This window comes from Callorhinus ursinus, unplaced genomic scaffold (genome assembly GCF_003265705.2).
Source record: "Callorhinus ursinus isolate GAN/ISIS: 27379988/994484 unplaced genomic scaffold, GSC_fseal_2.0 scaffold26, whole genome shotgun sequence".
Taxonomy (NCBI): domain Eukaryota; kingdom Metazoa; phylum Chordata; class Mammalia; order Carnivora; family Otariidae; genus Callorhinus; species Callorhinus ursinus.
In genome coordinates this window covers 20406459-20431929 of record NW_027397088.1, presented here as the reverse complement: position 1 = coordinate 20431929, position 25471 = coordinate 20406459, and the positions used below count along the sequence as shown (strand labels likewise).

At 39.0% G+C, this 25471-nt stretch overlaps 1 protein-coding gene across 4 annotated transcripts in view; it reads right to left on the bottom strand.

Moving 5' to 3' along the window:
• Nucleotides 1–25471, bottom strand: part of CDKAL1 (CDKAL1 threonylcarbamoyladenosine tRNA methylthiotransferase) — a 654884-nt gene that overhangs the window by 386766 nt on the left and 242647 nt on the right. For all 4 annotated transcript variants that reach the window (XM_073877631.1, XM_025891077.2, XM_073877633.1 and 1 more), the window contains one exon: nucleotides 24895–25015. In XM_073877631.1, the coding sequence (XP_073733732.1) occupies nucleotides 24895–25015 (121 nt within the window). The remainder of the gene's footprint in view (nucleotides 1–24894; nucleotides 25016–25471) is intronic.

The following is a 25471-nucleotide window of genomic DNA, read 5'->3' as shown; positions in this document are numbered from 1 at the left end:
AACCTGGTGCCAGAAAAGGGTCAACCCCACTTTCCATCCCCCTCACCCCCAGCGAGGCATCCCAAGACCTCCTACATTCGCTCTTTTCTGCACAGCACCACATATATTCTCTGGCATAACTGCTCAACTCAGCCAGCATAGCACAAACAACAAAACTGGAGTAATTATGGCTGTTTCCCAATAAAACTTTATTTAGTGCTTGTTTCATTAGCACATATACCAATAAAAATTTATTTATGTGGGTTGAAATTTGAATATCACATAACTTTCATGTCATGAAATATGCTTATGATTTTTCCAAGCTCTTTAAAAATGTGAAAAACACTCTTATTCTTGGATCACGGGCTGTACCAACAAAGCTAGTGGCTGCATCTGACCTGCAGGACAGCTCTGGCCATCTCTGAACTGTAACTGTCCCATCTCTGAACTAACCAATCACCTGTGTCCTTAATCCCAATTATTCTTGCCACTCACCTTCTGCCTCTCTCTGAGTTCATACGACCATATTTCTTTCCTGAATTGTTAAAATTCACTCATAACTTCTTACTCAGCACCGCATTCTTCTACCTAGCCCTGTAGCTGATACATAATATGCATTCAGGATAATCTTACTCAATGACTGTATTACGATTCCTAAACTTTTCAAGGTATTTTCCAAATATGTGGTTGTTATAGAATGGTATAGTGTAGTTCTAGTCAAAGATTTAACAGAATACAATAAACGTAAACAGAACAGAATAAAAAATATGATCTTGGGAAAATGTCACACAAATGATTTAAATATCACGTCATGTTTTTCCCCCCCTAAAAAGGACTGAAAAATTGAAATTCATTCATCTTCTTCTAGTCCCCTCCTGCCTTTGAGGTAGAGGTGATACATTATCCTTCTCAGTACTTTCACCGATGTTCTTGATCCCACATGTACCAGGAACTTATTCTACTAAAGAGCCTTGCTCAGGGAGCCTGGGTAGCTCAGTCATTAAGCATCTGCTGAGCACCCCTGATGCTCCTGGGATCGAGCCCCGCATCAGGCTCCCTGCTCAGTGGGAAGCCTGCTTCTTCCTCTCCCACTCCGCCTGCTTGTGTTCCCTCTCTCGTTGTGTCTCTCTCTGTCAAATAAATAAATAAAATCTTTAAAAAAAAAAAAAAAAAGAAAGAAAAGAGCCTTGCTTCTCAGTTGGTTTTCTCATTCTCCAACAGTTATTTCTCCTGAATATAAAACTCCTGCCTTCCCCATGACAGTTTTTCTGGAAGTAATTTTTTTTCCTTTTTCTATCTACTTATTTGGTTGGTTATTTGTTGTATAGGATGTAGAGAATGCCATGTATAAAACATGAATATGCTTTCAGTATTTTAAAATAAGATGAAGAAAATTATTTGCTAAAGAAAAATAACTCACTCATACTTTTTAAGGGTTGACAGCAAGTACTGCAGTGGTAAGAAAATATCTTTAAAGAAAATATCTTACCAAGTATGTTGTATAACAGCACACTTAAAAATACATAACACAGTTCAGAAAGGCACCACAAAACTAGCTAATCTATCATTTCCATCATTCCATGGAGAGAATTCATAGCTTTTTTTCCTTAACAAATACAGAATATTTACCAACACTTTATATTTATATAAATTTATATTTATAGGGAACATTTCCCTATAAATCAAGGTTGTTACTATATTTGCATTATGAATATTATGTGAATAATATCCAAGTCACAGTTTTGTAATAGATATGAGTTACACAGGTATACGTATGTCAAAACTCAGGAAATGTGCTCTTAAGATATTCATATCCCATTGCTTCTAAATTTTACATAAAAACTGTAAACAAATACTGACCTCTAGTTAATGACATGTCTGATGAGGCATTTAGAGAGAAGTGTTTGAATGTCTGCAATTTAATGTGAAATGTGTTGAAAACAGCTGGATCGATAGATAGTTAGAAATGGAGAGATGAGTAAATATTTGATACATAAAGGGTAATAAAATGTTAATGAGAGACTCTTCACTATGAAATTCTTGCAACATTGCTAGTTATTTGACATTTTTCATAATAAAATTTTGGGAAAATGTAAACAAGTCTGCTAGGGTGCCGTCTGCAGATCCTCTTTACAAAGCCTAAAGGCCTATCTTGCAAGACAAGGCCTGTCCTCCAGTCACTGCCAAAAACGAAGACCTGGACACCGCAAGATAGGGGTGGGGCAGTGGTTCGCACAATTACACCTAATGACGACCCACTTCAACTGGGTTTTTGTTTTGTTTGGTTTCGGTTTTTTTATTTAAAGTCCCCCTGAGTCTGAATTAATGTGGAAGAGTTAATATCTGTAAAGGATCACTCCACGAGGGGTCATGGTAGTATGTCCACTAAACTGAAAGCCAAGCCTAGTCTCCGATGCTTCTGGGGAATGAGTGGAGAAGGGGGTTGGTGTGGCTGAGGGCACTGAGTGCTCACATCACAGAGACGGGGCTGCTATGGGGAATGGAGGCTTGAGGACTCTCTACTGAACCTTTTGTATCACCAAGTCTGGTGGTGAAAATTAGCAGGAAACCCTAAGGACTCTTCAGAGGCAACACCCACCCACCCCCGGGGAACCAATCCCTCAGAAGGGAAAGTCTGGGCAATCTGTGGGCTTCAAACTCTGGCCAAAGGATAGAAGGAACAGGTGGAACAGCAAGGACATCCTAAATGCCACCTCCTAGGCCAGTTATTAGTAAGAGTCCCTGAATCTCTAAGGATATATATGTGGACTTCAAGGATTCTGTGAACCCCATCAAACTAAACAAAAACACTTAAAGAGGCACGTACATGTGTCTTTTTCACCCCGATGAAGGGGTCCACAGCAATCACCAGATGTCAGTTAAAACTGGCAAAAAAAACAAAACACTGACTGAACTGTATTCACAGATGTAAGTTTATTACATAATCCGCTATTTATAAGGATGACACTAGTAACTCCCTGTTGATAAACCAGTTGGGCTGAACTGCCTGTCACAGTAATTTTTCACATTGTATCTTCCATTCTCTTACTTATATACCATATGACAAAACGTTAAAGAGCACTAACTGTTTTATGAAGAGTCAGGTAACGTGTGAAGTTATAGGTGATTCACAACAGTCAGAGGTATTAGCCCTAAGTGCCTATCATGTGCCAATAACTGCCAAGAGGTTTGGATACACAAAGCTCAAGAGTGCAGGCGCACGCGCGCGCGCACACACACACACACACACGCGCGCGCACATATAGAGCGAAAAAAAAGGAAAGCAAAAAAAGGTGTTCTCTGGTAGCCTGTTACTAGCAAAATGGAATCTGGCTTATACTCTCTCTCCTTGTTTTCTTCCCTTTTTTTCTCCCTTCTGATTTTTCTTTCCTTTGTATTTTCAGGCTGATACTAAGATGCTTGGAGAGCACAGAAAAATTTTTTAGGGGAAAAGGGAAGAAAAAAAGTGGTATCATTAAAACATGTTTCAATTCCTATCAAGTATTACAAGAATTAAAGAGGCTGGTCACGATAGTTTGAGAAGTGTTTCACATATTTAAGAAAACATCACTGCAATAAAGATAGTTTCTGTGTGTTCCTGTGTGTCCTCTCCCCTCCCCGCAGGACCCTCTCGCCTCCAGAAACCACTGCTCCGGGAACCACCACTTTATAGATTTGTCTGCATTTTCTCTAATTTTATGTGGATGGTATAATGCAGTGTGTAATGGTTTTGTCTGAGTTCTTCTGCATAGTTATTCTGAGTTTCATCCATGCTTTTATGTGTATCAAAAGCTAATTCCTTTATTTTGGTAGGTAGTCTATTGTATGCCTGTGTCATAATTTGTCCTTTCATCTGGTGATGGACAGTGAGTTGATTCTAGTTTTTGGTTATTACATATGTTTCTATGATCATTTGATTAAAAAAAAAATGCAGCAGCAACAGTTTGGTATGTACATGCTGGTCCAACAGATCCAGCAGAGCTGAATGCTCCTAGATATTGTTGACTCTGAATACTGAATTCTCCATGCTGTTGGGTTTTCCACCAATACATATTTTTACAGCCCCTCCAAAAAGGAGATTGCAATTCTTCCATATATACGATTAAGATGATTACACGCTTGAATATGAGGACCTGATTTTGTAGTATCTACTCAGACAAAAAAATTCAAATTTAAACAAGTCATTATGACAAAGTAGCTATATACTGAACTTTTTGCAATTTTTAAAAAAGTATTTATGTATGTATGTATATATGTAAGTAATCTCTGTCCCCAACATGGAGCTCGAACTCACAACCCTGTGATCAAAAATCGCATGCTCTTCCCACTGCCCCAAGCCAGGTGTCCCAACCTTGGCAATTTTTATAGGCACAAGTTCCAAAGCAATAACTCCTTTCTTTATGCAAAGGGTAGCAAGAAAAACTTCAAGATGGGTATGCATGTGTGCATACACGTAACACGAACATACAGGCATTGGCTTAATTGTGAGCCAAACCCTTTCTTCTGTGACTGTGACATTTGTGTCCTAACCAAATTCCACCCTTGCCCATTCCCACCTCCAGCAACAACAGAATACCTCTGAAAGCTGTCTTCCAGTCAACAAATGGCAACGGCAGGAACTGCCAAATTGAAAGAGAGTCTTCTTTAATGGGAAATGACAGCAGGTAATTAAAAAATTTTATTTAATAAATCAAATCATGACACAATCCTGCCATTTAACTGTCTTGTTAATCATCTCAAATTACCTTGAGGTGACAATATTCCACTCACCACTGAGGACAAATTCAGTAAGACTTCATTTACCCTCAGAAGCTGTTCCAAAACTAAGTTATTCTCAAATATACAAACTCAAACCTACCTCCCTCTTTGTCCAGATGACTTTGCTTCCTACATAGGTGAGGTATAAACCTTTTTTCAAAAATTTCAATCTCCTACTTCGGTTTTCCACCTAAACATTTCTTAATATATTTTTTTTATTTGCAGGATCAATTAATTTTTTTAAAAAAACTGTCATATGGTAATTTCTGTAACTAATTTCTTAGAGAGAATATAGTTCAGTTCTACGAATTTTAGCACATGCAGAGATATATGGAACCAGCACAGCAATAAAAATATGGCAGAGTTCCATCACCCTAACACACTCCTTCCCGCTCTCCCTTTTGTCTCCCCCCCCCTCCCCCCACCTCTAAGCACTGGAAATCACTGATCTCTTCTCCATCATTACCATTTTCTCTTTTCTTGAATGTCATATAAATAAATCATACAGTATATAACCTTTTTAAACTGGCTTTGTTCACTCGGCACAATGTCTTTGAGACTCATCCAGGATGCTAAGGGTATCAATCATTCATTCATGTTTTCATTGCTCACCACCCACTGAATGGATGTAACATAGTTTATTTACCCATTCACTCCCTGAGAGACATATGAAATGTTTTTGGTTTTGGACAATTTGGAAGGGAGCTGCTATAAATACTTGTGTACAGGTTTTCCTATGAAATCTCCATTTCTCATCCCCACAAGTGGGATTAATGGTCACATGGTAAGTTGGTGTTACATTTTTTGGGAAACTGCAACTTCTTTACAAAGTGGCTGTATATTTTATATCCCCACCAACAATGTGTAAGAGGTCTAGTTGTTCCCAAACCTCACCTGATCCTGTCAGGATTTCTTAATTTTACCTAGGCTAATATGTAAATTAGCATAGTAATGATGCCGAAAACCTTCTATGTGCCTATTTGCCACTGGAATATCCTCACTGGCTTAGTGTCTGTTCACACCTCTTGCCCATTTTTTAAATGAGCTTCTGGTTTTCATACTTAGTTCTGAGAGTTCTTCTGGATATTACTTCTATGCTTGGGTATGGTATGTAACTTATTTCTCCCGGTCTGCAGCTTACTCTTTATAGTATCATTCACAGAGCAAAATACCTTCATTTTGATGAAGTCCATCCTTTTTCCTTCTCTAGATCATGCTTTGGGTAACATGTCAAAGAACTCTTTGCCTCACCACAGATCACAAGAATGTTCTCCTATGTTTTCTTCTAGAATTCTACAATTCAAAATTTTACATTTGATGGTTAATACCAGGGCAAATTGTCATTATCTGTAAGGTTTAAGTCAAAGGATTTTTTTTTCTTTTTCCATATGGATAACTATCGTTCCAGCAAAATTTGATGTTTTCACTGCTTTCCTGTTGGACAGACTTGGCACCTTTATCAAAAATCACCTGGCCATTCTGTGGGGGTCTCTTTCTGGACTTGCTGTCCTGTTCCCAATGACTTGTGTGTCTATCCCTTCATCACTACCACACTCCCTTGATTGCAGCTGCTTTAGAATAGGTTTTAAGTTAGGGTGGTGCGATTCTTCCAATTTTATTCTTTTTGAAAACTATTTTAGGTGGCTCTAGTTCCTTTGCCTTTCCTTATAAAATCTAGGGTCAGCTTGTCCATAACTGCAAAAAAAGAAAAAATCCAATTGTAATTTGTATTGAAATTACTTTAAATCTATAGATCAATATGGGAAGAAGTGATAACCTTTACCACATTGAGTCTTCCGATTCACAACATCGTATGTCTATATATTTTTTTAGGTCTTCTTTGATTTCCTCCATTGCATAGTTTTCAACATGCAGCTCTTAATTTGATTTGTTAGATTTATACCTAAGTATTTATACATAAGTAATTTTTCTTGGAACTTCTGTGTAAAGTGATTTCTTAAAATTTCAGTTTCCAATTGTACATTGCTAGTATGTGGAAATGTGATTGCTTTTTGTGGGTTTATGTTGCATTCTTGTTCAACTCACTTATGAGTTCTAGGAGGTTTACTGTAAATTCCATGGGATTTTCTAAAACTGTGCCCTAACACATCTAATATTGACTCCTTTGGAAGTAAGAACTCAGATAGTTGCCAGTTTTAGAGCCCATGCTAAAAACAAGGCTGACTCTCGAGGGTCAGCTGTGGTGGCCAAGTCAGTGTTAACCATCCTCTGATCTACTAGAGTTCCAGTCCCCATCCTTTGCCCTTGGAACTGTGTGGTCATGGTGCTAGCATGTCTCACATACAAACCCACCCAAACAATGACCAGTTTGATATTCAAGTAACAGGTGCTTTACATAAGAAAAACAGAGCACTGTCAGAATTCTGTTATACACTTATTCCTTGTGTTTCTCTTTAAAGAATGAGCCAAATTAACTGTAACTTATGCAGCAAAATGCAAACTTAGCAACAACCCATAGTAAAAAAATAAGTCAATGCAACGTAAGGAAATGTGGAGTGAAAAAAACAACCAACATCAAAATGAGGTCAATTGGTGATGATGCTTCTTACAAAAGTAAGCTTTAAGAAGGGAAGTCTGACAAAAGAATAAATCAGACTTTCTCATCCAGTGTTCCAAGATAATTAAGTACTACAGAAAATACTGAGTGATTATTTTCTAAATTCTCCCAAGGATGGTACACAGATATTTACCGATCTAGAAGTCTAAGAAAGAAGTTAATTCATTTTACACAGCGAATGCCGTAGAACATTCAGGTCTTAGGTTCAGGCTTCATTCTCTCACAGACCACACCCTAAGACTGAAATACATACTGAGGAAGCAAATAGCAAGAGAGACTTTAGAATACCACTGGCATTTAGAAACTGAGTCATAAAAACTTTTTTGAGAGCTTCCATATACTAGTCACTATTAGGTGCTAGGGATACAAACACACAAACCTATAAGGGAAAAAAGGAAGATAAAGTGTAGAATCAGAAATACAGATGGGAAAGGCAAATAATGAGTGAACAGAAGATGAATCCAAGGAGATGCAAAGTCTGGAGTTCTTGTGGAGGTTCTCACATATCAGAAGAGAAGCCCTGAGTCTCAATAGCCTCTTTACCCCATTTAACTCAATTCACTTAATAGAAAGATAACTTCACTGTGTTCCACTGTTCATTCACCAAACATTAATGGCCAAGGTGATACCACTTCCTGGTGTTTCGACCTATACACACTTCAATACAAGCTAACATAAAATACCAACTTTACGATGTCTTGCAGAGAACAAAAGCTTCTACTCCTTCCCCAAGCTCTAAAATCCTGAAGGTGAAGGTGTACCACCCGTCACAGTAGCCTCTTCTGTCTGTCATGAGCCAAGTTCTCTTACGCGTGGGCGCAATGTGCAGGGCTGCCAAACTGTGGGCTGTGCGGTCCAGTGGGCCTGTTTCATTATCAATGAAATGAAAAAGTTTAATCTCTAAAATCCTTTCTGGCTCTCACAGTCTCTGAATATATGAATCTGCCAAAAGGGTTTTTAATCATCCAAGGATAGAGTGTATTAGAAAGGTGTGTGGGCAGTTGGTATTTGGCCACAGGGTTACAAATAATAAAGGAACTTATTAAATAGTTTGCAAAGTTTATCCCTAATTAAAAGGGGTTTTTCCCCTCATCTTTTGTAAGAAAGGCCTCAGACCATTCTCATTAGTTGGCAAGAGATCTCAGGCAGTATAACCCATTAATAAAGAGTTTAAATCAACCTGCTGCTCACTATGCAAACTGTCCTGTTTTTCTACTATCCATGTAAACATTCAGTAAAGACATGTTACAAAGGACACACTCATATATTTTCAATGGACATATTTAAATTCAACTAGTTCTTTCTCACCTACTGCACCAAAACAAGAAGGTTTTGTGGGGTTTTTTTAGATTTTTTATTTATTTTGGAGAAAGAGCATACGTGTGTGCACACGCACAAGCAGGAGAGGTAGTGGGAGGAGAGGGAAAGAGAGAGAGAGAGAAATCCCAAGCAGACCCCTCACCGAGCACAAAGCCCCATGCAGGGCTCAATCCCAGGACCCTGAGATCACCACATGAGCCATAATCAAGAGTAGGACGCCCGGGCGCCTGGGTGGCTCAGTTGGTTAAGCGACTGCCTTCGGCTCAGGTCATGATCCTGGAGTCCCGGGATCGAGTCCCGCCTCGGGCTCCCTGCTCAGCGGGGAGTCTGCTTCTCCCTCTGACCCTCCCCCGTCTCGTGCTCTCTGTCTCTCATTCTCTCTCTCTCAAGTAAATAAATAAAATCTTTAAAAAAAAAAAAAAAGCGTAGGACGCCCAACTGACTGAGTCACCCAGGCACCCCAAAACAAGGCGGTTTTTAATAAAACATCCTAATGACAGAAAAGTCAAAGATGTGGGTTCCAGGCATTATTTCATCCATTCACTCATTCACTCACTCACTCACACAAATGTCTGGATGGTTCAGTAACCAGATTATCTCAAATGCCTATGTTGTTTTAGAAAGAAGGAATAAACAAACACAGGGTTAAAGAAAATATAAAGAGAACACAGTCTAATTGATGATGATGATGATGATGATGATAGCAATCACTTATACAGTAATTACTATTTGCCAGATGATATTCTAAACTATGCACAGATATACTTATTCCTCATGAGAAGCCTATGAAATAGATATTATATTATGAATGTTCCCACTTTAGAGATGAAGAGACCGATGCACAAACAAACCTGCTCAGACTTACCCAGTGAGCACTGGAGCCAGGATTTAGACCCAAGCAGTTCAGCTCCAGAATTATGCTCCTTACACTATGCCAAACAGCCCCTCACATTCGATATATGACCCTCAACTTAGCTACATTTATGCTAAGATGGTAGCTCTGGGCACATTATTTAATCTCTTTGACTTCAGTTTCCCTAAAACGGGGATAATCATGAAGACTTTATAGTGGAATAATTGTTAGCACTGTAAATGGCAATGTTTTAGAAAGCAATTTGAGGGGCGCCTGGCTGGCTCCATCAGTAGAGCCTGTGACTGTTGATCTCAGGGTTGTGAGTTCAAGCCCCATGCTGGCCTTGGAGCCTACTTAAAAAATATAAAATAAAATGCCTGTAGAAAGTGCTTTGAGCTTATATTCCAAGACCCACAAAAGGATTCCTAACTTTGACATAATTCTACTTGTTAACTCATCCTAATTAAATATATTTGAAAATCTATGCTTCTTAGTTATGTAGTAGAGTTTACCCTTGAACAACACAGAGGATTAGGGGTGCTAACCCCCTGCACAGTCAAAAAATCCACATAAAACTTTTGACTTCCCCCCAAATTTAACTACTGTTGACTGGGAGCCTTACCTTAACTACTGTTGACCAGAGAAGCTTACTAGTAACATAAACAGTCAATAAAAACATATTTTGCTTGTTATATGTATTATATACTATATTATTACAATAAAGTAAGCTAGAAAAAAAGAAAAGGTTATTAAGAAAATCATTAGGAAGAGAAAATACATTTCTGCAGCTGTACGAATACTTACTTAAAAAATCCAGATGTAAGTGGACTTGTGTGGTTCAAACCTGTATTATTCAAGGGTTAACTGTAGTACATGTTAAACATGCTAAAGTTAATTGCAGTTAAAACAATCAGAAAAGAAAGAAAATAAAAAGGCAAAGGTAAATTTATGAAGTACTGTATTCTTAAAAAAAATGGATACTCTAGCTTTATTAAAGTTACTTTTTGGCTGTTATCAATATATCTAAATTCAGGGAGAAAGCTCTTCCAAATGTCCACTCTTAAAAAGAAAAAAAGAAAAAAACACAACTAATCATTCTATATTAGATGTAAAGAAGAAAACAGCACATGGGTGGTACTGAAGACAAAAATAACTGTCTAAGCAACCAAAATATCTTAATGGTAATGGCCCCTCGTGGGTGGACAGGATACACAAAGATGGAAGAATGGCAAGGGAACTAAGCAATAATTCAGAGAAGATGAAGAGACTGTAAAAGAAATCAGAAAAGAGGGCTATGGCAGGACCAGTCAACCAAAGTGGTCCAGGAACCATTACGATAAAAGCAAGGCAGTGCTGGTTAAAGAAAAGGAGCTGAGAAATGCAGCAAGCCATGGCAATGCTGCCTCCAACAAGCACTGCGGAGCGGTACAAGGAAAATATCCTACGTACGAGTCATAGGACAGTCGTGTTGCAAGTGCTGAATTCTGAATTAGGGCAGTAACTTCAAAATCAAACACAAAACAAACCCGGAAACGCCTGTACTATTCTCTCCCCCGTCATCCACTTATGATAATTTACCACTAGAATTAAACGGAGTCACATTATGTCTCCAAGGAGCCTCTACTAGGTGGTGTCACTGAACGCCACTGTCCCTCATGCTGGTGGCCGCACCCAGAGCCCCATTCTCTCCTCGTGGACATCTGACGCAGACAGACGTCTCTTCCAAAAATCAGTTCCACATGTCAACATCAGCACTGCTGTTGACACAGTGTCTTTTTGTCTTTATTGCTCTGCTTCTTACTTTGCAAATAACTGTAAAATTAAGGTAGGAAAATAAAAAAATAAACCTAATTGCAGAAATAAGAATGAGGAAGAAGCTGGGGTATGTGGAAAGGGGCCTTAACAGTTTCAACCACTGGAAATAAAATCAGAGGCACTTAGTTTAAGAGAGTAAACAGAGAATCAACATTCAAAGGATCATGGATTGCCCAAACTCCAGAGTGAGAACAGTATGTGACTGCAGTGGATGAATTCCCAAAGGTAATCAACTAGCAAAGAGGGTCCCACAAGCTCGCACGTTCCACACGGTGAACACTATGATTGGACAAGCCCATTTTTGGCCTCCTATGTTATTTTTTTCTATATTTGTGGTCACTTCTAGGTACACAACCCTAAGTCACAGACACATAAAAAGAACTGATGATTATTATACTCCATGAAGACTAAAATAGAATTATTTACCAGTTAACTATGCTAGACTGGGACTCTCGGGAGGCAGGGATAAACTAGGCAAGCCTTGTTTCTTTCACTGCACCTGGGGTACCTGATACATACAGAGAGCCTGCAAATATTTGTTGAATAAATGAGTGAAGGAGTACAGAACAAATGAATAAGTAGACAAACCAATGAATAAAGCAGACCACCAAACTTGAGCTCTTCCACGCACAAGGTGCTACCGGTCCTAAATAAATAAATCCATCCTTACATACCATTCTCATAAATTTGTAGAGGCATGTGGGGGGGGAAGAACAACAGAGAAGGGGAAAGGGGGTGGCAGAGGAAGAGAACAGAGTTAAAATCCCAGTTCAGAGAGTTTATGTTTTCCTCAAGAACTGTAATGGAACAATACATAAAAGGTACCTTACAGGGTGGAAAGATCTTCCTAAATCCGTATTACCTCCCACAATTAATAGCTATTTCAAGGAGAACCTCAAAAGAACCATAAAATAGACATTACAAATCACAAAGCTACATATGTTGTTTGAAAACACAGAGCAGGATTTTAAAAAATGACCTTGCCTTAAACCCAGGTTCTTTCGTGAATTTACAAAAAAACAGACATTCCTCACAGACTGCTTCATCAGATAAAGTAAATGAGGTCGTAACTACATGTACTATTGCCTTTTCAAAAAGCCAAACAAAACATTCTGCTTTGTCAGGGTTACAAAAAATAAAACAACTGGTGCTACCATGCTGAGATGTAGAAAAAAAAATTTTTTAAGTGGTTTCTGAAATAAATATGAGATATGTACTATTTTTGTGTTAAAAAAAACCTGACAAGACTTTATCCACAATCGTATGTGTAATCCAATTATCCTTAATTAAAGTTGCGCTAGACAAGTTTTGGAGGGTTTTTTCCTTCCTGATAAGGATTAGAAAATAAGTTTTCTTGAAGCACAGGAAAATTGACAGATGGAAGCTCTTTGGGTATAGCCAGTCATCCACTCCCAACGTGCCCTTCCCAGTGCAACTCATTTTCATGCACCCTAACTCAAGCTCTAGTTAAAAAAGTAAAAAGAAAAAAAAAAAAAAAGGAAAGAAAAGAAAAGAAAAGACAGGAAGATCCAGGAAGCCTCTATCTCTAAATCTGTATGATTTGGTAGTCCCAAGCGCTAAACATCAAAATAGGGAACTCCTTCCACCGGGTAACTGAATGCACCTTCAGAGGCACCTGACAAGTAGCCTCGCCCACCTCCCTTTGACAGCCCATTCTCTTTTTAAAAATCTGGGGCCCACAGTATCACCCCCAGGTTTAGTACGATATCCCCCACTTTACTCTCAAACTTTAGCTCACACTGGCATGCCTTTCAATTAACTCAACAACTACAGATGGAATGAAAGGATAAAAAACTGAGCTAGAGACCATCGACCCTGGGGTTTACTGGAAAAAGAACTGGTCAGATGAAGGGGTTCACGTCACAACCCTGCCACTTACTGCCCCGGAGTCCTCAGCAAACTACAACCTAATTAAGTCTCAGATTTCTCTTCTGTATAGTTGTGAAAGTAGTAAACTTAATAATAACCACATTGAACGGATGCTATATGCCAGGCAGTGTGTTAATTACTTTTAACAGATGACCTTTCAATTCTCACAATAGTATGATTATCCCCACTGTACAAATAAGAGAACTGAGCCTGATGGAGGGGTTGAATAATTTATACAATGTCACACAGCAAATGATGAAATGAGGAGGCCAAGGTCTGAACCTAAGCAATCTCAAGCCACCTCTTTCTTTCTTCTCTCATTCCCTATTCAGAACACTACCACACCTACAGACTCATCATCCCCTGTGTAGGGCACAGCCTGTATACGTTCCCTATATGTACAAGTCAACACCACTGTTCGTGCGTGTGTTTTCCCACCTGTTTAAGTCGCCTCTAAACCCAACTAGGAGATAAACTTTGAGACAAAGTCTAAATGTCCACTTTCTATGGAAGCCCTCCCTAACACCGTGGTCCTAATATAACTCTGTCTACTCCTGTACTGTTGTATTGACAATGTTATAATTGTTTTGTGCTTGGTTCACTCTCCTGTGGGATTCTCAAGGGCAGACACCAACACCTGATGGACACATCTATCTGTCCTCAGCACTTAACATATGTTCCACCACATTTGTTGAGTAAATAAATGTCCAGACGGGGGGCTCTTTGGTTTTCTTAATGAACAAGCATAAAAGACTTCTACACATGCAATAAAATTAAAAAAACTTTCTAAACTGTAAATACATCTGTAACTATTTATATTTAATATACCTCCTCACCATACAATCTATGAACTAACTTGAAGAAAGTGTTAACCATTCTACTCAATTAACCATAACCTAAGGTCTCCTTAATGTTATACCCAAATTTGAGTATCTTTAAATTTCCAGGTTTTTTTTTTAATCCCTTCCTCAAACTACATAGTTTTGTTTAATTAGAAAAGTAGTAAGCAAGGTACACTTTTTAGTTAGAGCAATGGTATATCCTCTAACATGCTAGCATTTGAAATGCTTTTTTAAAACCATTTCTTTATATAGTTACTAAGACAGTTATATATTCATTTCACCCAAAGTTTATATAAAACAATGAATACATAAAGAAGAATTTACAAAATTTAAGATTAAACCCCCATCCTAATTCTGCCTAAAATTTCTAGCTGGGCCTCTTATTCAAAGGCATTTATTACACCAGCATTTAAATGTCCTACTAAATGATAATTACTTCACAGGTATGAACCAATAGTGCCATCCACTGTTCTTATGAATGATCTTTCCCAAATCCAGCTTTATAAGGCACTAAAAATAAGATTACTTTAAAATTTCATGTCAACAGTATTTAAATGAAAATAAGGTATTTGGGGATTTCATTGAAGATATCAAAAAAGCAGCAAATTTCAGGACAACTAGTTTTTAGATAAAAGTAAAAATGTAACAAGTTCGAAATCGCCATAAATACTTCAATTTCACACATTTAATTGTTTGAGATAAGTTTCACTTCATTCATAGTCCAAATTATCATATTCTCTTTTTCTACAAAACAAATGACTGGAGCAAGAGAGAAATATTACAATTACACTCCAGTGCAGCCAGAAAGAATTTTCTGCATTTGAGTAACACTGCTGTCCCTAAAATACTAAAATATTTATGAAGTGAATACTGTGAGCAAGACACTGTACCAAAAGCTATGGGGGAAACTAAGGTTAATTTTTTTTAAGTTTGTCATTCACTTAACACTGAACAAGTGAAATGGGAGACTGATAAGCTGATGATGAACTGAACGAACTCCGAACTTCAAATTGTGGAACCAGCAACTTCCTTGCCTAGATAGTACAAAGGATGAAGAGAAAGAAAGGGGAGGGGGAGTCTCGGAGAATACTGGTAGAGTGGAGGATACAGCAACATCAAAATTCTAAGGAAAACACTTATTAAAGTACTCATACTGTGTGAGGTGACACATATAATATAGGTAGCACGTGTCTACGTCCAAGAAGAGATTAGCTCTAAGAGGGATCTAATTTATCTGAGTCACCAAGCCAGAAGACGACAGTGTCTATGACTCCAAACCCAAACGCAGAGCTCTCTCCAATGAACCACAGACTCCAGTGTCTTTTCCAGGAATAAGCCGATGTCACGCTCCAGGCTCATGGCCTCCAGGAGGAGATAAGGTTCTTGGCCTCCAGAAGTTTATAGAAGAACGAGAATAATAACAGCTGTCTGCTCATCTTAGGGACGTGCTACAAGAATGGTTACAACCTCTCGAGTCAGGCTTCGCATTAGCCATGTTAGGACTTTTGTAGTTTACTTTTGAAAGAATTTAATGTAGAGAGCATAATATAAAATGTGCAAGTCCTTTTAAGCTACAACTCTAAAGAACAGTCTCTCTCTTCTAGTAATTAATCAGAAAGACTACCTTCCAAAGATTACCTTTGGTCAACAGCAGAAGCTTTGCAAATTAGCGTAACAGATGACAGAAATAAGTTTTCACTTGTGAAAGCAGCGGCTAGCTACAAAGGACAAGTGGGTAACTCGTAGCATAAAACGTAGTAGAAACACGATCCAAGCAGAGAAATCAGTGGCACTCCAGATAAGTGCATTGGCTAAAATAGTCTCCACAGTAGGGTAAAGGATCTGTTAACACACCTAGCTGAGACCAGTGTTTCTCAACCTATAGTGACGGACCAGGATTTTGAATCCAACCTCTTGTAAATCATCATTTTTATAAAATACAATGAAAATTAATTCCAAGCTATTGCAGCAGTGGTAAACTATCTTAAAAGTTTCTCAAATGTTTGCTGTCTATTTCTCCCCTTGTCACAGAGCAGTCGTCAGCAATTAATGACCCAGCACTGGTCAATGAACCACACTTCGGGCAGCCCTGGCTTGGACACTAAGGATCTTCTTCTGGCTTGGTCCCTACTGGGCCATCACTCCAGACACTGGTAGAGGATTCTGGTCGACTGAGGCTGACCACACCGTCTCACTGGGCTCAACTGAACCTTTTAATGCAAGGTGTGATTTAATTACCCAAAAGGAGAAAGAATTCAGACTTCACCGGGATTACAAAAACAGGTGGACTGTGCCGGCTTGCTTAGTAAGTTCTTATTTCAGATTGTGGACTGGGACTTGCTTTCATTATAACCTGACAGCTGGGCTGGAAGGAAGCAACTAATCCCCATTGGTAGTGACTACCATCTATCCAAAAAACCCCTAAGAGTTAGTTGTACATAACGAAATTGGCTTGGGTTAATTTGCAGTCATCAGTGCCCGATATATAAAAAGCCAAGACTGACCCATAATTTTTAAATAAGAGAATGACTATATAGTCTGCCAAATCCTTTCTGGGAAATGTTTTATCTTGAGATTCTGCCTCTTAGAGAGGGGTATTATGACCTTCTAACAGCTGTGTCTAAGGATGGCACAGAAGCTGAAGGAGCTATTCTCAAGAGAGCATATTCAAAAGATGGCCATGATTTATATCATCAGGACACTGGAACAACAGTCTAGCATGAACTAAAGAAAAAAAAATCTTAATTTCTTCACATGATGCTAAGATATAAAAACTCAATAAGTCGTTATTGAATATACCAAAATATGCAGTCATTTCAAAGACATTATAAGCTTTTCCAAACTTTGTCCTCGCACAATATTAAAAGGATTCACCCTAGTATGAGTGTGATCCCACATATATTCAACCTTCTAATAGACTTTCCTTGGAACCTTAATTAAAAGCTTTTTAGAGTGCTTCTAATTAAAATACCTCTTAAAATGTTTTTTTATACAATGTAATTTTCTGAAAGCTCTAACTTAAGAGTAACAGAAAAAGATGGCATTTGAGGCTTCTATTTTCTGCACGTGTACTGATGATGGCAGTTGTCCTGTTTGATGTCGAAGGTCAGGGAAACCATTTTACTGTGTGGCTGCCACTGTGTCCCATAGAAGGGCAGTGAGAAAGTGTCTGAGTATCTCAACAGCTCTCAAATTCGAGGTCTGTGCACCCTTAGCCCCTAGAAAGATAGTCATCTTGCAATCTAAAAGCATTCCCAGAATACAGAATAGAAAGAGACCCAAATCCTCCCCATCCAGGAGCTGGAATTAAGTCTGAGTTTAGAGCTGCGTGTTTTGGATTAGTTCATTCCATGTTAGTTACCTGTTGACTTGCGAAATGTTTACCTTTGCATATATCATAATACCTAACACAATACCTGGTAATGTGTAAGCACATAATAATTGTATTTTCAAATGTACTGTGATTATGTCTAGTTAATAACTATTTCATGTTGTAATCATTAGAACCAGAAAGATAACAAAATGTTATCAGTTGTGATTATATTTCTCTAAGAACAACTCCACTTATACAAAATAAATTATCGTTCTTTCATTCATTCATTCATTCAAATGTTTAGAGAGCACCTATGAATCCAGCACTGGAAAGAGATGGTAAATTCTGAACATTATAGAAAGAAAGTGAAAACATCCAAGTTAGCTTTTTTCCACAAAGACATGATGTTACAGGTGGAAAAAGTAACAGATACTTTAAAAAATGATAATAAATTCAAGTACATAATCTCAAAGAAAATTAGATTTCCCTTTAAAGGTTCCCATATACCATCATTTTATGTCTGACAGATGGCAAGTAACAAGAAAAACGAGATAAATCTTAAAAGAGAAAGTATTAGTAAAATATTACAGGGTCAGACAGTATTTTCTTAGATGTGCTCAGCCCAAGGGAGTAATATCCCTTCAAACAAGGGATAATCTGATAGTAAGACCTAAAAGCGATACAACTTCTATCAGAACGGCTAAGCAGCATCCAACTCTTGGCTTTGGAAGAACAAAAATTGCCAAGAGATTGTCAAAATTGATGACTTTAATAGTGACAGAGAAGGCAAAAATGAGGCACAGATTTTCTTTATGGCCCAATTTCCAACTTTTCACTTTTTGTCTCTACACTACCTAGGACCTTCTGTCTCCACTACTAGAAAAAAAACAAGGCAATCACACACATGGGGCCCCTAACAAAACCTAAGCTTTCCAACCTCAGTGCACTTCTTTTGTCTACGCACAGGATGACTCCTTATTATGCGGACCACAGTGTTGGATGGATCCTTTTTTTAAATCTACATAAACACCCACATATAATCTACTTCAGAACTATAACCCCAATTTAATGAGAAAAATGAAACACTTTGGCATGAATCAAATTTTTATCTTTACCTCAGAGACTAGCTCTTTTCTGGCTAGATACTTAATTCGAATCTAACATGTGACATCACTTCCAGTTTATAGAAAATATGTAGTATAGAATAGCAGGAGGGAAAGAATGAAGGGAGGAATCGGAGGGGGAGATGAACCATGAGAGACGATGGACTCTGAGAAACAAACTGAGGGTTCTAGAGGGGAGGGGGTGGTGGGGGGATGGGTTAGCCTGGTGATGGGTATTAAAGAGGGCACATCCTACATGGAGCACTGGGTGTTATATGCAAATAATGAATCATGGAACACTACATCAAAAACTAATGATGTAATGTATGGTGATTAACATAACATAATAATAAAAAAAAGAGAAAAAAAATTCACATTACCAAAAAAAAAAAAAAAACAACAACAATAACAACTGAACACCAATACCAACGGGAGAAAGAGAGGAGAAAGGAGTGCTGACGAATCCTGGGGAGGGAGGCTGGTATTCCAATCAAGAGCTCGCCCTATCTCGAGTCAGGGCCATCAAAAGATCACAGTATATTAACTAAAACATAAAGGGACAAAACACAGAAACAATACCCTCTATTTCACCTGCTAGAGCAAAAGAATGGAACCATGTTCTGTACACTCAATTGTTTAAGACCTTTAAGAAAAAGAACTAAGTCCTACACTTGGGCTTACCAACGTCCTTTACTCCTATACCTGAAGAGGCACAAAAGTGTCCTTCTTCCTTGCCAAGGCTTACTTTTCCATCTGTATACACAATCCTACTGAAACAGTTCCTTCTGTCAATGTATTTCTACTCCTTACCCCCTGCCTCTAAAAAGGCTCAGACAGAAGCATCTTTCCATTCTCTAGAGACCCCTTCTCTTCCTTTATAGTTAAACTCCTCCAAAGAGTAATCTTCCTGGAGCAAAACTTACTAATTTTGAATCTTCCCACTCTCCTGAAATGGTTCACCTACCCTAGCATTATTTCTCTTGAAGGGGTCGAAAGCAATGGATGGGATGACTCTCCCTATTCACACACCTTCATCTCTGACTACGTCTAGTTCATAGATGACTCCTCCTATTTCCCATGCACAGGCACTGAGCACCTTCCATGACCTCACTCACTCACGCCTCTCCAACTAAAGCTTCTTTGTGGCTTGTATTTCCATCCCCCGCCATTCCTTGGAACTTCCAAATCAATGGTTACAAGTAACTCCACTGGCATATGCCAAAGCCCATTTTCTTAACCGTGACAATTCTGCCATCCTTACTATTCGTTCCCCGAACTACCACTCGGGCCCTAGTCCTTCCTGGCAGGGTTACTGTAATGGCCTCATAAATGATCTCCCTGTAACTATCTTCCAGCACCAACGCACATTACAACCTGGTACCAGAATAATCTCCCTACTGCCCAGCTACGATTATTTCTCACCTCTGTTCCAGACTTCAGCGGCTCTCCTTGTCCTTCACTAAATGAATTAAGTGTAATTTCTCACCCTGAGGCAATTACATTCTTCACACAAAAGATGATTTATCGCACTTTTCCTTGCATACATCGGAAACACCAGACTGCCCAGAGAAAGTTATCTTCTTCACAAACAACCCACGTGGCCCGCTCACACGCCTTCGCTCGTTCTTCTCTCTACCTACAGTGTTCTGATCATACCTATCTGACTCTCCGGAACCATGCAGGCCAGACGGGAATTAAAGCTACAGATGATATGAAGGATGCTAATCAGCTGACATTAAAATAGAGACAGTATCCTGGATTATCCAGGTGGCTCCAATGTAATCACTTAAAAGTGGGAGAGAGAGAGAGTCGGAGGAGAAATATGATCTTGCAGGCCTTGGAGATGGAAGAAGGGGATTGTACACAAGGAATGTGGGTGGCCTTTCAAGGCTGAAGAAAGGAAGTAAACAGATTCTCCCCAACAGCCTACAGAACACAGCCCTGCCTATACCATGTTACCATTGCAAGACCTGTGTTAGACTTCTGACTTCTGGAACTGTAACGAAATAAATTTGTGTAATTTTAAGCCACCCAGTTAGTGGTCATCTGAAACTGAATATACCCCCATACGTAATTATCACAACTCTACCTATCTTTCGGGGCCCATTTCAAAAGTCTCTATAATGCAAAGGTTGTTCGGCTCCCACGAGATCCCTCTCTGCCAACCACACTAGAGAGGCTTCCTTGCTCCTCTGAACCCACAAAAGTATCTGATGGACTAATAGGTAATTCTCGGTCTTAGCCGCTTACCAACTACACGACCCCGTGAAGTCTCTTAACCTCTCTGCACTTTACTTTCGTCACCTATTAAAAAACAATCTCATGGGCGCCTGGGTGGCTCAGTCGTTAAGCGTCTGCCTTCAGCTCGGGTCATGATCCCAGGGTCATGGGATCGAGCCCCGCATCGGGCTCCCTGCTCCACGGGAAGCCTGCTTCTCCCTCTCACACTCCCTCTGCTTGTGTTCCCTCTCTCGCTGTGTCTCTGTCAAATAAATAAATAAAATCTTAAAAAAAAAAAAATCTCATAAGGCTGTTGTAAGGATTAAATATAGGAAAGAATATACATTTCCAAGAACTGTGTCTGGCACCCAGTAGGCATTTAGTTCACCTTAGCTATCATAATAAACTCTCACTTGTTTTTCAGAGTCAAAGCCACATCACTGTCTTATCAGCGTACCAGACATGTGCCTCCCCACGCTCCCTCTGCAGGGCGTCTCTGCCACACGAGAGACAGTCTAGAAACAGGAGCTGCACTAGGTGACCGGCAGCCAACCTCAAAAAGCTCGCCTCAGAAGACAAGAAGAGCACTGGAAACTGGAGCAATGAATCAAGTGGACCAAAATTTATATACTCAATACAGCAAACAGAAACAAAGATGGATAGCTGAATGCGAGAGACAGATTTTAGGAGAAAAGATAAATGTTATTTAAGAAATAAAAGGCACACTCATTATAGACACTATGATCAAATACATAATTCTCTCAGCTCCTCCAGAATCTAGCATGACCTGAAATTTTTAACTTCTTCATTGGTAAAGCAATTAATACACTCCTTATACTCCTTTAGAAATGTAACAAAGCGTAACAACTTTGTAGACTCTAATAGTAACTTCAACAATTTACTAACATACACAGTAAAACTTGCTGCAAATGTGAGCCTTTTCCCAAATGGAGAATGGAAAATTTATATGAAATTTAAGATGTCCATTTTTAATTTGAAAGCAATACAATTTTGTCAAGATTTTGATGGAAAGGATAATTTTCTCTTGAAAGAAATAATTATGGATATACTTCTTTTAAAACATTTGAATGTAAGTTTAAAAAAAAAAAAAAACAATGAGCTCCACCAGAGAATAAAATCCAAGCTAAGATGTGAAGAGTGATACTGTGACAAATGCTTACAGGGATGCTCTCACCTGAGAGCAAATGATAAGGCTACAAATGATTCAGGAAAGTAATTAGTAGTCAGAGAAGGTTAGAAACACCGATTTCAATTAGAGAGAGAATGGACTAAATTCTCTTAACATCAAAAGCATATTTGCTAATTTACTTAGTAAGGGACAGTTCTATATGGTAATATGAGAGAGTGATGGCAAATATCCAGTGAGCTTTAAAAGGCTTATATGTAGGGGCAACTGGGTGGCTCAATCAGTTAAGTGTCCAACGCTTGATTTCAGCTCAGGTCATGATCTCAGGGTCATGAGACTGAGCCCCGTGTCGGGCTCCACACTCAGCAAGGAGTCTGCTTGAAGACTGTCTTTCTCCCTCTCCCGGTGCCCCAAACCCCATGCTCACGCTCACGGGCGCGCATGCCCTCTCTCTCTAAAATAAATAAATCTTTTTTAAAAAATTAAAAGAATAAAAAGTTTATAGTGTAGCCTCATTTTAAGAAACACTAAATCCAAAAGAAAGGAAACCCAAATAAAATTCCTGAATATCTTTCACGTACCACCTAAAAAGAGCATATAACTGCACAGGGAAGGATTACCAACACAGTGAATGGGGAAAGGATAAGATGTGCCAGGGACACCTGACAGTGTGCCCAGGGGCCTGCAGTCAAGACAGAGGAGAACCTTGAGTTTGGGGATCTCAAGTCGTTCAGTGTGACTGAACCCAGGGAGTGACCACATGAAGAAGTGCAGAGAAACTAGAAAAATAAAGCATCTTTGAAAACCAATAGTTAAAAGCAACACTCCAGAGGTCAACAAGAGCTTCAAAGTCACACTGAAGAAACCAAATGGATCTAAATATAAGAGTGTTTGATAGACCTTGAAATATTAACATGCTTAAAGAAATGTATCTTGGAGAAAAAGGGATGATCAATCCTATATTGGAAAAAAAAAGAGAGAGAGAGATTCTCAGAAACACTTGACTTCGCCCTCCTAAAGGCATTGTTCAGGAGAAAGCATGCTTAGCCAATCTCAACGTATTACTGTCCAACTGGTAAGGCAATCTGTACTGTGAAGACAATTTAGCATAAACCCATTAAACTTTCAAATTATAAAAATCAATCATTCATTCATTCAGTAAGTAAATATTTATTAAATCCCTGCTGTGTACATTCTTCCATATTCTAAGGATACGGTGGTAGGCAAGAGAGTCGAAATTCCCTGTCATTTTGGAGCTTACTACATGCCAATGAGGGGAGACGATTAAAACAGAAATGAACTCATATATACTTCAATAATGAGAAGGGTTACAGAAGAAAATAAGGCAAATAGGGAGGATGGGGAATGTAGGGATATGGCAATTTTAGGTAGGAAACTGGGAGTAAAAAGAACAACTGCAGTATCTGAAGGAAGGAGGAGAATGGAGACGGAGGGAGAAACAAACAGCCTTATGCTTCTAATTTGGCTCAGGCTCAAAAGAGAGAATATATTAGATGCTCCAGTCAATGTGATAATGACATTTCTCACTGCTATACTCTGATTTAATCACTAGCCTCTGAGCTTGATGAGTGCAGGTTTCTGAATCTTCAACGCTGAAGACCAGATGTTGGTGCCAGGTAAATTCACCAAGGCAAAGGAAAGTCACCCCAGGCAGCTTTTAGGGAAAAACCAAATGACTTCTTCAACCTTCCCTGATCTTTGGCAGCGGTGAGGATTAACCAGAAGGTGATAAAACTTGAGAAAAGATGGCCAGTGACAAAAGAGCTGGGACCATGCAGGAGGAAATGGAGGCATGGCTTAGAGACGTAGAACAGTGCTGGAGAAGGGGAAAGGCAAGTTCACCCACTCTCCACGGGAAACAGCATGACAGAAGCAAAGGACAAAGGAAAACAATTCCAGAAAAGAGGAAAGGAAGCTGAAATCAAAAAGAAGCAGGACAGGGGCGCCTGGGTGGCTCAGTCAGTTGAGCATCTAACGCTTAATTTCAGCTCAGGTCATGATCTCAGGATTGTGAGATCGAGCCCCACACTGGGCTCCATGCTCAGCGTGGAGTCTGCCTGAGAATCTCTCCTTCTCCCTCTATCTCTAAATCCACCCCGCCCCCCAACCCATGCGCCCTCTCTCCCTCCTAAATAAAATCTTGGGGGGAAAAAAAAAAGCAGGATAGCTTATGTCTGTTCAAGGCAGTTCTGTGATTGGAGGAACTCCCATGATTTAAAGAACAGAAGGCCTTGGCCTCATCAGATTTTCAGACTACACTAATATTGACGACAAAGTCCATTAATGCGAATAAAACAAAGTACGAATAAGCACACCAAGAGTCAAACCTAAGGGTCAGGAACTTCAAACTAAGCTGTGAAAATAAGAGTGCTTAATATTCAGTTAATGATGCTTATTTTTACTTCAAAGCTCATAGCAGCAACATTTTATTTTTATTTTTTTTTGAGATTGTATTCATTTATTTGAGAGAGAGAGAGCACGTGCACAAGCAGGGGGAGGAGCAGAGAGACAGGGAGAAGCAGACTCCCCATTCAGCAGGAAGCCCAACTCAGGGCTTGATCCCAGGACCCTGAGATCATCACCTGAGCTGAAGGCAGATGTTTAACCGACTGAGCCACCCAGGCGCCCCAAGGGCAACATTTTAAACATGTATTTCAGATAGTTAATAATCAAAACATGGTTAGTACCTCGGGCATTATTTCCTATAACTCTATTGAAAAAACAAAGATGATGGGTACGTTAATCATTCCAAAAACAAAACTCTTTTTAAAAATATTTTAATCAAAAGGTTTGGCTAGAAAATGAAATCCATGTTTATTACCAATAAGACATTGGAATAATATTAATCAAAGACCTAAAACCTTGCTGCAAATAAACAGGTAATTTGTACACAGGAAACATTTAACAGAGAACTATATTCATGTGATTTAGAGCTTTTTGATTTTTCTTTCCCATGAAAATGTTCAACTGCTTTACTCTGTCACATGTCCAGAGGGAAAACCTGAATTCATGGAGTATACTGAATATTTTATGAGTAAGCTTGAGAGACACTTACCCAGTATTGATGGAAATGATTTCTATCAGTGGATTCTTCCTGATCTTTGGCAAATCCAATCGTGCTCCACCCAAGCGCTTTCCATTATCCTTTTTCTGACCCAGCAGTCTCACAGAGTGACCTTCAAATAAACCATATAAATACACATTAGCATCAGCCACAGAACCTCACTTTAATGTACTGCTCTCAACAAATGTGTTAATATTTTCATTTACCTTCTTCTTTTATGAAACAAACAACAAAATATATATATATAAAAGATGTGACCATTAACCTAAGAAATACTGCCAAAGGGACAAACAGCTATGTGCGCGTCCTGCAGTCAAAAGTGCTTTGCTTATAATATTTGCACATTTCTACTGTACAGATGACAGAAAAAGAAATATCCTTAGAATGTCATTCCGTAAGGTATGCATGCTCTCGAGCACTGACCAGGTACGTATATGAAACAGGAAGTGTTCACCTGGGCACTGGGCCTGCCAACGAACTCACTGCTGGGGGATTAAAAAAAAAAATGCAAAAGGAGACTATCTGCTCAAAGCAAGCAGCAAATCAAAGAAATAAAGGATTAGATAGG